General features: G+C 40.0%; 1 protein-coding gene across 3 annotated transcripts in view; it reads right to left on the bottom strand.

Moving 5' to 3' along the window:
* Positions 1-6217: 6217 nt before the first annotated feature.
* LOC137628757 (PR domain zinc finger protein 15-like) overlaps positions 6218-13005 on the bottom strand; it is a 97201-nt gene continuing 90413 nt past the window's right edge. For all 3 annotated transcript variants that reach the window (XM_068359947.1, XM_068359945.1, XM_068359946.1), the window contains exon 17: positions 6218-7302. In XM_068359947.1, coding sequence (XP_068216048.1) covers positions 6289-7302 — 1014 coding nt within the window. In that variant the 3' untranslated portion in view covers positions 6218-6288. The remainder of the gene's footprint in view (positions 7303-13005) is intronic.

Consider the following 13005-nt stretch of genomic DNA (forward strand, 5'->3'; position numbering starts at 1 on the left):
CATGCTGTGAGTTGACCTGAATGGGAAGAAACATAGGTAGGCTATGACCTGCTCTTGTTGGAAATAAATCCCAAAGTGGAAAGAAATGTTGGCATGTAAAACTTTTGTTATTGTACTTAATGCATTGCCCATGTCTTCAATCCATCTGTCTCCCCACTTTTGTGAGAATGTACGTATTGCTCTGAGAGCAATGTGTACCAGGAGGAGGAGTACATACTGGAAACTTACCCAGTACAGAGTTGTTTTAGTACATAACTCTGGTGTTTTCGAAACTCATTAACAAATGGCAGAAATTATTCCATTGCGATCACACTTAACCACATGCCAGCCTCATACTTCTTGTTTATCTCATTCTTCATCTCTGTAGAAAGCATCCTCTTCTTCTTTCCCTGCACTTCAGCAATTCTTGGAACCCATGTCTATGAGTTGAATAATGCAACTCGATACAATACAATAACTAAAAGCACGAAAGTGAAATCACCAACACAAATTCAATGTGAACGATAGCGTTGCTGAAATGAAATGGTTGAATGCCTATGCATAGATGCCTGATGGGATAGATGCTGACCAATAGGAGAGAAAGATTTTATGGTGTTAACTAGCATCAGAGTAGGGAGAAAACCAATGGGAGTGCGGGAGAACGGTTACGAGATTACAGCTGGCGGCGGCCAAATTTTAAAATTGGTCTCGACAGCCAGACAAATCTCGTACCAAACAGTGTCTTATCGTGAAATTTTTTTCCCAATATGCATTGGGAAAAATCTTCATCTCGTTTCGCATCATGGAATTTTCTTATGCAGAAATTTTTGTATCATGAAGTATTACTATACTGGCAATGTTAGTCGCAAGGAACCTGTCAACTGCTGCTTATCAATAATCTACACAATGGATTTACATTAGCCTACATGCATAAAGATCTTCCTACATTTGGAGAGAGTATATGTAGGAAGTATTTTTCCCCACTCAAAAAGACACACACACTTGGACATTCCCAGGCCTGATTTTCTCTAAATGACACGACTCCATTCTACACACAGACCTTCCCATCAAGTTGGAGCTGGTGTCTTCACAAGACAACTCTGAACGCTCTTAAGCTCATGGAGCCATTCATCTAGTATGCATTACCATCGGCAAGACTCTCACTATCAATAGACCTTCACATGACATCCCTATGAGCCTGTTGGTGCCACACCCTTCCTTTTGCCTTTCTGAAGCTAATCTACCATATGTTACTGCTTCCTTTCAAGAGCATGGGAGCTCAGAGTACTTCGGCCTCCGAAGAGTTGAACCTTCCAGCTGTTGTCCCTTTATTTACAAAGTACCGTATCTCCCAGTTTTTGGTTTGGTTCACAATTACGCCAAGAGGGACTTTATTGAGCTACATATTGAGGCATCCTCTCTTGTGTGACTAAAGGAGCCATAGGACATTGTTGATCCAATTCCCGGTTCTAGATCAGCGGAGGTGGAAAATCATGAGACAAAGCCTAACTTCAAGGTCTCAACACGCTTTCTAGAGCTCATTGACCTTGAGGAGGTAACCATGACTGATCAATGAAGTGATTATCTCCATTAAGTGTTTCTAGGCCCCTCAAGGAAGAAAGCTGCTCATGAGTTGCTAACGATTGTAATTTGTGCGGGATTATTAGTGGTCATACAAGTTCTCTGGATAACGCAACCCCATACTCTTCCAGATTGAATAAGTTTGTCTTGTTTCCTCTTGAAAGACTCTACCTTTCATATAGACAGACTCTACTGATTAAACCAGAAGTCTGAGAGGACAAAAGGGACCCTAGTGGAGTCTCTCAAGCATGAAGAAATGACGAAGATAAGTCTGCTGCCATTAAAGAAGCTTCCATAACATCATTGTTTGAACACCGAACACTTGCAGTTGTGTGTGGTGCCTCGACCAAGGAATTGATAAGCCTTGAGATGAATAAAAAGGAGTTAACTATCATGCACTATGACCCTCTTGGCACACCAATCTGCTAACCAGTAGGCCAACCAAACCCTGAAGAGAAGTAATGCCATGACATCTCACTTTGAGCATGACGAGATAGGAGGCACATTCCCTATAGAATGCACTAGACTCCAGTCCTGCTTCTGCGGAAGGTGACCGATGTCAGGATGAAGTGGAGGAAGGCAAGAAAAGATAATCTATTTCATTGGCTAAATTCCTTCAAAGGGTCCAAGCCTTTCACAGGCAATGATTCTGAGATGTCAATTACACCTTTAAGCTGGCATTGAAGAAGACTCCTGTGACCTACAGATCCAGTTCAGGATCTGGAGTCTATACCTACCATAAATTGCAGAAAACGGCCATTTGACTGTTGAGCAAGCGACACAGACACATTCCTGACAAATCTTTCAAAATCTGCCAGATCTCTACCTCAAGCACCGAAATGAAGACATTTGAAGTCATCCGACATGGTTCTCCAGCCTCCTGCAGTAGAATCTCTGCATGAAGTTAGCAGGGAACATTAGACCGGTCATAGATCTCTAGATTTAGAACAAAGATGTACCTTGGGTAGCATTTTAGATGGAGGTGACAAGCAGTGTACCATCCGTCCTCAGTAATATTCCTTTTCATTCCAATGGACCTGAAGAGTCTATACCTTTGGATCCTAATCTGTCTTACAGGAAATTTTTCTCTAATTCATCTTCTGGAAAGTAGTATACCAGTACAAGGACTCTTGCGTCAGTCTGGCTACCACTCCCCGAGTGTTCAAACTAGTGTTTTCTCGAGCACACTCCTCGCTGTTTGTATATTGAAGGATCTCGACAATTGTTGCACTCTATCCTCTTACAGGAGAGTTGCTTCACCATAAAGTCTGACCTTCTTCCTCTATGGCACACTCCATAGAAAGTTCTGTCGGACTACCAAGCAGAGGATGGAGCGTCTGAAAATACCAGTGACATGACACCACAGGGAGCCTCCCCATAAGATGACTGCAAAAATGGCTGCAAAAATGGATGTCAAGCATCTGTTCCTGCACAAACAATCTTCTGCCGTTCAGATAATTGCAAAAATGGATGTAAAGCATTTGTTCCTGCACACAATTTTCTGGGCTAACAGTGGTATGTCTGTCTTCAAGACTACTTTTGTTGTTGAAACTTGGTCAATGAAGCTAGTTCAAGGGCAGCTACTCAGTGACACTCCCTGGTAGCTGAATGATGAACCTCATTGCAGAAACTCCTCACCTCCAAGGAATCTAATGTCCACTGACTTATTCAGGGAGGGAAGATGTAGCCACCTATGTACATTAAATCCACTAAAGAAATGCACCTGCTTTTACGACCTATTAAAATCCCATGCAGCATTGCCTTTGGCAAGCTTTCTAAAGAAGTTTGGTAAAATATTCTATAGCGTTGATGAACAACACTTCCATTCATGACTTGGTCTACAAAATGCCGTTTCACAAATCTTTGAAAAAGTTGGTTGTAAATGCATTATTGGGAAGTTGTCAATGCAGTGGAGCTGTTGTAAGGATCATCCAGGCTGGGGGACTGCTCAAGCAAACAAGCTCAGTCAACAGGGACACTGTGTAGGGGTCAAATGTCACCCCTAGATCAGTGTGACAGAAATGCTTCATTTTTTTGGAGTTTCATGATCACTGGGACTACTCACCATTCAGTTGAATAAGTCACTAACATTATTTTTCTTTCTAGTTCAGATCCTCGGCAGCATTCACACAACTTCCAATATCCATAAGAATTCTAGGCACCTATGTCTTAACACCCATTTTCCCAATTTCTCAATTATGTTGACGACATAGATACTTAACGTGATTCTGATAGTTTCCAAGCGGCCACACTCCAGATGGTATCTGAATTAGCTGTTTACTATCTTCATTTGTCAGGGAAGTTTCCCAAATTTCACATAGAGAATATCACTTGGCCCCCAATGCAAGTTTCCAACTAGGACTTGGACTCGTGAGAATAGACAAAACTTGAGGAGTAGGGGGGAGTTCTTGGCTCCCTCGAAAGTTCAAACCACTTATAACATCAATAACCCTCAGGTCTATCAAGCTTTAACCCTAGACTCTGAAACTGTCCTATAACAGGTTAGCCCTGGTGAAGCAAGAAGGGAATGGCAAAACTTTTTCTATCACAAGTCATTCTGAAGGATAGATTTCCATCACCTTGGTTTAGGAGCTCATGACCAGCATCCAATTCCAGCCATTCACGACATAGTCCTTCCTCAGGTCATCCATACAAGAAGAGACTAAACTAACAGGGACCTGGAGGACTTTCTTCCTGTCCTGAAAGGATTCGACTCGTTCTTTGGAAACAAAATTAATAAGGAGATCCTTGAACACCGTTTCTTTCTGGCGTTATGGGACAATCGGGCATGCTTTTCATGCAAGCAAGGAGTTGGAAGGCCCACCTTAGATTGGAGTGCATGAAGTCAGACATAAAAATAAGTCAGCCCTCAGGAGAAACCTGTCAGTGGCACAGTTCTTAAAAGCAAATCTGGTAACGACAGACAACCTTTGCTGAACATTACCTCAGGGAGTACACCCATCAGGTACCTGGATAGCTTTATCCTTGCTACAGTAGTAGTTGCTCAACAAGTGTAGAAAATTGAACTCCTTCATGGGACAAAAAACCTTGTCTAAGATAGCAAGATCGGCTTTAGTAGAGTGAATTCTAAAGGTAAGAAAGACTGGCACTCCTTACCTCTGCTTTCTATCCCTTCCTTCTGGGTGCAGCAGTCCCTCTGTTATTTGCTTGCCCATACGCTAGGTGCATGTTATTTGCTTGCCCAGATGCTAGGTGCATTGATCATGTGAGCTTCCTAGCTGAAAATTTTTTATTAGTATCTCTCACATCCTCCCAAATGAGGGGAAGGATGGGCAAATGAATATACAAACTCATTTGTCATGAAATGCTATACTCTAAATTCTGACCATATATCCTTCATACGGATATAAGTTTTTCCTTGATTCTATGGTCCCTGGTACTGATGATCTAGCCTAACACTTGCCTTATCATAAATTTATGTCCACGTTGTTAGAGGGTTAACCGGAGTCATCACTTTCACTCCCACTCTGGACCAAAGTGCTTTGACAATTCCTGGAAAGTAAAATGGCCAGTTCGGTTATAGGGATTACCCCTCTTAAGGTTAATTCTCCAATTAAATAGCAAAGGTTTGTATGCATATAGGAACAATTCACAAATTTCTTTGAAAATTTGTGATTTTTCATAATACAAACCAGTCCTTCAACTCCTTGATTCAGCGACCCCATTAAATACTAAGTTAACGTCAAAGTGGCTGCTCAGGGGCCATGTGAGATGGGCAAGGCTTAAACAGAAGTAACTATCACCACAATGTTATCAGTTTCAACAGCTGTGTCCAGCTTCACTGAAAGCATATCCATTTGAAGAACTTGGGTCCGTAGTCTAGGAAAAAATACATAATACTTTTTAAAAGTGATTTTAGCTCTCTCTACCTTGATTTTATCTTTTTCTTTACTGTCCTTCTACATTGCTAGCAAGTCTATGTGCACTGTTCTCAGTCTTAATTTTCCCAAAGACTGAAAAATAAAATTTGTTAGATTATGCTTGCAGTATTTCATTATTAGTGCAATACTGTGCTGTAACACTTTTTCTGTATATTTCATGGTGTTCGATTTACAAAATAAAACTGGAATTCTTTTGATCTGCAAATTATTGGCACTACTTAATTGAAATTCACTCCCCTTCCTTTTTCAATGAGTTGGTTACATTCTATGCTAGAATTTTCTTTCAAAGGTAATACCATAATTTTTAACCTCGTATCACCTTTTATAAATCTTCTTCCATATCTTTTTTCTTCTCATTTACATTGCCAGCTGGCAGAAATACAGATTTTACAGCATACGGTTATACTAGTGTTAAAAATTTACAAAGTAAAGGGTAAGAGCTTGTTTTACCACATAAACAATAGTTTGCAAAATATTGCAAAAATTGGTTTTTATATCAATATCATCACTACATATTTTCTAATCTAAATTGAAATAACCTTCTACTGATTCAACGACATTAAGGACTTTTCTATCTGTAAATTTTCAGTTATAAAATTCAGTACCTGTAACAACTTGCCAGAAAAAATATTTATGTCAATTGCAATTAAATTTGCAACATTCTCTCTTTTATGGACATGGTTATCTAATAATAACGATATTAAACTGAAATAAATATTGAAGAGTGGTATTAAGCCCCTTTTTAGGTTGTCTTGAAATTGATAAGTATTTTGGAAATTAACAAATTTATTAATCAAATTTTTAAATACAATATCTTTATTATATTTTATCTTTCTTCATGCGCATTGGTAACAATAACGACGCTTTCTGTAACTTGTTGATCCACTATATAACCGATTGATTTTGCCACTGGGAGAGAGACAGATTCTGTAACTTCCTCTATCAGTGATGAGCCATCTTTTAAGTTCACGTCTTTATCATTTTCACCATCAAAACCAAGAATTGAACTGTGATCGAAATTTCCATGTCCCTTTTCAACAGTTACCTGACAGTTATCATCCAGGTTCAAGTGGTACGTGTGCATAGCACCACTTACAGCCGCACCAGTTGTATTGTCAACAGGAATGTCATTTGTTACACTGCAAATTTCACTGTAAGAATTAGTTTCACTTTGGAATGCTGTAATATTTTCCACATTACTTGGTAACTTTAGCGTACTTTGGATTGGTAACTTTAGCGTACTTTGGATTGTATCTTTATCATTATAGCTCTCTCTACTTGTAGGAATGCCAACATTTGTCCCTTTTTGGGACATGAGCAATTCTTTACTTTTTTCTACTTCACTGTCTATCATAGTGCTACATTCTTTTGCGTCCTGCCTTGTAATTTCTGCTACGTGGAAAAGGTCTGGTCTGAACGCTTGCCCAAGTATGGGGCCAGGTTTCAATCCATTTTCTACTAAAACACATGTTCTACTAGGGCTCATTTGAAGGTTATTTCCACTTGGTAGAGCATTATTGCTTGAATCTGTGAATATCCGTTCAGTTTGAATATCATTGCACACTAAAGGTTTTATTTTTATAGTCTGTTGTGTTTCCATCCTTCCTGTGCTGGTACACAGTTGAGAACCACTGATGTGAAAGGCATCTTTATTGGTTAATAGATCTGCATCTTTCTCCAGTTTCTGAGAAAGCTCTGGTTGCACTAAGGTGTGAGAAAGCAAGTGTGCTTTCAAGTCATCTGTCGAGTGAAACTGTATTCCACAACACTGGCACTTGACTGCACCTCTTGGTAAATGACTTCGTTCATGTTTTGCCAGGTTGACCTTCTGATGATATTTCTGGGAGAGAAAGAGAGAGAGAAATACAATTATAAGATAAGGTAAAGCAATGGTTTGTGAAAAAAAATTCATTTAGAAAAAAATTTTGTAGAAAAATATTTGTAAGAAAGAAGGGAAAAAAAGATAAAAGCAATGGTTTACGACAAAATACGTTGGTTGCATATAAAAAACCAAACCTGAGTATCCTGTAAATACAGTAAAATTGTCTTCCATAACAAGTAGTTTTTGTTTTATATGCTGCATGTCATAAAATTTTAAACAACTAAAATAATAAAATTACCATTTTACAGGTAGGCACTGCGTTAACCGATGGATCAAGTCATTGAAGTAGTTATAAACACCAGAATTTAACACTGTTGTTAGTGTGCGAACGGCCATTGAAGAAAGAGCAGTTACGGTCCAATTTTTATTTCATGTTAACAGAAAGAAGGAAATCATAGAAGAGAGACTTGAGTACCCACCAGAAGTGGAGGTAATACAAGCAACTGGAAGAAAGTTAATTTGGATGCGGAGAAAAGCACGGGAGGCTAACATAAGAAATCAATGCTTGTGCTGTGGAAAAGTAGCAAAAATCCTGTAGTATTGCCTCCAGTACCTTGAACACAGCAATGATGGTAAAGGCTGTCTCCAAATGAATGAGACTCCCAAAGCAAGATTAGAAAATCAGTACCTGGAAAAAGCACACATAAAATTGGTTACATCTTTAGGACTATCAACATTGATGGACTATCAACATTGATGGACTATCAACATTGATGGACTATCAACATTGATGGACTATCAACATTGATGGACTATCAACATTGATGGACTATCAACATTGATGGACTATCAACATTGATGGACTATCAACATTGATGGACTATCAACATTGATGGACTATCAACATTGATGGACTATCAACATTGATGCAAAATAGAGGTACAGTAGTATCCAGCAAACTTACTCGAAGAAAATTACTGACAGTAATATGCAAACAGTTGAAGTAGCACAAGAAGAGATAATCACCAAACCCAAATGAAAGAGCCAAGAATATCAAATACACAGTACATTAAATGCATCACAAAGAACTTCAAATGCCATAAAAAAAACTTGGAACTTCAAATGTCATAAAAAAAAACTTAGTAAAAGGAGGTTCAAACAACAGTATTAATTCAGGAGGCAGCCACTCGAGAAAATACATCATTATATAATTACATCAGCAGCGACTAATGTACCCACAAGCAGATAAAAGAAGAGTGACATACAGGTAATGGGTTCAGAGAAATGGCAGTTTCTTAAGGGCTAGTGGTAGCCAAAAACCCATGTAAGCACAGAGAGAGAGAGAGAGAGAAAAAAAATTATGCAAGTCAAAGCATTTCATCCAACAAACCACCTTTGCAGCACCCATAAAATCATGGGCACATAAAGCTCCTTATATAACCTACTTCACTAGCAACAATCGTCACAGTGGTTAGCCTGTCCTTTATTAATTTGTAGAGAATTGACAATACCATTTCAAGACATCCAATGGCCAACTTAGTTTTTTAATTTGTCATATGTAAGGAACCATCTATCTTGGCTGTCTCCTTTGAATAATTAAAAATATTTCAACAAGTCTCCAAAAGACGATATCAAATCTCTTCAAGTCCATGGCAAGTCTCCTTCCATGAGGATTTACCTGAAAAATAAAGTTTTGTGCCTTTGGAAAATGCACACACATCAAGACTGATTATCACCTTCAAGACATGAAGCCAGTTTTCATATAACTCTGTCCTCAGTAGTGTCAAAACTTGCTAACACGTAGCTATGGACATGCAATCCGTGTTGGCAGATGGAGAACTTTACTTCATGACAGCCTAAAAAAATGATGAAACCTGCAGGTGATAATGCTACAGTTTGGTAGTTTGCCTCTCACCTTTTTACAAAGAATCACTTGAACCTATGCATCATCATTGACCTTTCCAAGTTGTATAAACTATCAGGCATCCATTGCATAACCGACATCCTTTCATCTACAACTTTTGCTATAATTTGTAGTGGGGAGGAGGGGTCTTTATTTCACCTTAACTGATGATGCCCACGGTGGGTACTTTAATTATACAGTACATGTCAAAGAGAGAGATGGGTTTTGCAACAAACTACTAATGATACCACCTGCCTAAGAGGTAAAAAAAGGGTTCAAAAGCTACTGTGGTATTGTCCAGATTAACTGCCCGGCAATTTTGTTTTCACACCTGAAGATTATCGAGATAAAGATGCGCTTTACAACTAGTGAAATGAAGATAACTTGGCAGCTAATACTGATGGATTCTGGCCAATTAGTTAAAATTGGTCATTGCAAAGCTACTGGTGTGGCAGTCTTGACAGCAAGGTAATGTTATCTGGGCGAACATCTAAGTCAAGATGGAATTTGCAGTTATTGCTGGTACCTTCTTCTACGAGCTGAATATGGAGATTTTTCTATTGTTGATGCCTTCAGCAAGTGAAGTGACTACTTGCATCACAGCAACTGTTATTGATGCTTGCAGCCTGCAAGGAGAAGTCTGTCTACGCAGCTACTGGCCATGGATTGTCTTCAAATTTGACATATGCTTCTCAGCTTCAAGTGAGGATTTACATTACTACTAATAGATGATGATGCCCATATCTTGAGAGGATAAGATAGTCTCGTTATCTGGGCCAACATCCAAGTCAAGATGGAATTTGCAGTTATTGCTGGTACCTTCTTCTACGAGCTGAATATGGAGATTTTTCTATTGTTGATGCCTTCAGCAAGTGAAGTGACTACTTGCATCACAGCAACTGTTATTGATGCTTGCTGCCTGCAAGAAGTTTGTCTTCACAGCTACTGGCCATGGATTGTCTTCGAGTTTGAAATATGCTTCTCAGCTATTGATCAAGTGAGGATTTGCATTACATCATTACATCTAATAGATGATGATGCCTATATCTTGAGAGGATAAGATAGTCTTCTGCCTTCGAGATGAATAACCACTGCCTGCTATTATTGATGACTTTATGCCTATGAGGTTAATATAACTTCTCAGCCACCAGTGATGCCTTCAGTTGGCGAAGCGAACTGTCGAAAATGTCTGCTTTCTTCAAGAAAAAGACATGAAGATCCACTTCTCAACAAAGAGTTGACTGCCTACGAGGTGAATATATACAGCATATAAGTTCACAGTCACGGGTGATTCCTCCAGTTGACATAATGATTTGCATGAGTTTCACCAGTGATAATATCTGTTGCCTGCAAGGTAAAGCTGATTCTCTGCCAGAGATAAATGAAGGATTTCACAAATACTGCCAATAACTCCTGCCTACAAGGTGAAGATGGGCTTCACAGCTACTTCCAGAGATCATTAGAAGAGTTTCATAGCTGCTACTAATACTTATCTTTCGAGGTGTAGAATCGCTACACAGCTAATTGGTGATGGCTCTTGCTACATTGCATATAATGGTGGATACTGCTTGTAGCTAGTAAGGGGTAAATAGACTTCTCACAGCTACATTATCAGCAAGGACTTCTACCAGTGATAACTGAAGGGCTTCACAGATAATATTAATATCTTCATTACTATTATCGATGCCTATTACCTTCAAGAAATAGGTTCAGCCTTCTGCCTACATAGTGAAGATAGGATTTGCATACTAATGATACCTTCTGTTAGTAAGGAGAATATCTATCGACGGCAACTTTTCATACGTTGTTTTTGAAGATCAGATTTGCATTGTAGCTACTGCGGAAAATGCCTGCTCCTTGAAAGTGTGGATTGCCTTCATATCTATTACTAATGCCTTATTCTTTCAACATGAGAACATCGATCGACGGCAACTTTTCACAGGTTTTTGAAGATCAGATTTGCTGATTGCATTGTAGCTACTGCGGAAAATGTCTACTCCTTGAAAGTGTGGATTGCCTTCACATCTATTACTAATGCCATATTCCTTCAACATAAAGGTGATCATACTTCCTCCCTGCAGGGAGAAGATAGTCTTTATTGTTTATATATGAGATTTATTTTAATGTTATTGTTCTTAAACTTCTCTTACCTGTTGGGCTTATAGCATCCTGCTTTTCCAACTTATTTCCCTGTTGGGCTTATAGCATCCTGCTTTTCCAACTAAGATTGTATAGGGTTGTAGCTTAGCAAGTAATAATAATAATGCTACATTTTACTTTACAGATCCACTGAGCAGCTACTAATGATACACCATCTGCCAACAAGGATTGCTAACAGCCTTAGCTAATACCGAGGACAGGGTTACATGAAAATTGGATTCATGTTTTGCAGGGGAGGCCTAAGAGATGTTCTGACTGCAAGGTGATAATGGTCCAATTTTATAAGCCATGACTTCTGCCAGAGATGATTAAAAAGTAGCTATTACTGATGCCTTCTGACTGCCAGGTGAAGCTGGATCGCTCAGCTATTGCCACTTTTATCCAACTGCAGGTGAAAAATAACTTCCCGGCGACTGTTGATGATTTCTGTTTGTGTGGCAATAACCGTCATCACAACCATTGTTTATGCGTCCTGCCAGCGATGATTGAAGGGCAGCAACTGCTTCTGCATGCAAGCGAAGATGGACATCCAGGATACGTGCATATACCATCTTATTGGCAGGCGTAGATGGTCTTTCTGCCTGTAGGTGAAGATGAACATCCCGGCTACTGGCAGGCAAAGATAGTCTTTCAGCCTGTAGGTGAAGGAGATCCTGGGTACTGGCATTTACCTTCTTACTGGCAGGTGAAGATGGACATCCCGGCTACTGGCATCTACCTTCTTCCTGGTAGTCGAAGATGATCTTTCTGCCTGCAGGTGAAGATGGACATCCCGGCTACTGGCACCTACCTTCTTACTGGTAGTCGAAGACGGTCTTTCTGCCTGCAGGTGAAGATAGATTACTCCGTGACTACGAGATGATCGCGGTCAGCACAGCCATTGGCCATCTACTACTTGTGCATTCTGCCAGCAACGATTTAAAGGGCAGCTACTGCCGATGCCTTCTGCCTTCCCAGTTACTGCAGATGTTTTCCGACAGCAAGGTGATGACAGTCTTCACAACCATTCGCCATGCCTCCTTGACAGCGTAGATTAAAGGGCAGCAACTGCTTCTGCCTGCAAGTGAAGATGAACATCCTGGGTACTGGCATATATACCTTCTTACTGGCAGGCGAAGATGGACATCCCAGCTACTGGCATATATAGTTTCTTACTGGCCGGCAAAGATGGTCTTTCTGCCTGCAGGTGAAGATAGATTCCCCGTAACTGCGAGGTGATCGCGGTCATCACAGCTATTGGCCATCTACTACTTGTGCATTCTGCCAGCAACGACTTAGGGGCTGCTACTGCTGATGCCTTCTGCTTGTGAGGTGAGGGTGAATTTCCCAGTTACTGCCGATGTTTTCCAACGGCAAGGTGATGAGTCTTCACGACCATTCGTCATGCCTCCTTGACAGCGTTGATTAAAGGATAGCTACTGCTGTCTTCTGCCTACAGGTGAATGTAGATAGACTCCACTGTAACAGCTGTTGTTACTTGACTGCCAAGTGGTGAATGGCTAAACAGCCTTTGGCCATCTACTAATCGTGCCATATGCCAGTGATGATCGGAAGGCAGCTACTACAATACCTTCTACCAGTGAGGCAAAGGACTTCCCCGCTACTACCGATATACCTCCAGACTGTGAGGTGAATATACATCTTAACAGCTACTTGCT

The sequence above is a fragment of the Palaemon carinicauda genome, chromosome 36, assembly GCF_036898095.1.
Source record: "Palaemon carinicauda isolate YSFRI2023 chromosome 36, ASM3689809v2, whole genome shotgun sequence".
Classification (NCBI taxonomy): Eukaryota; Metazoa; Arthropoda; class Malacostraca; order Decapoda; family Palaemonidae; genus Palaemon; species Palaemon carinicauda.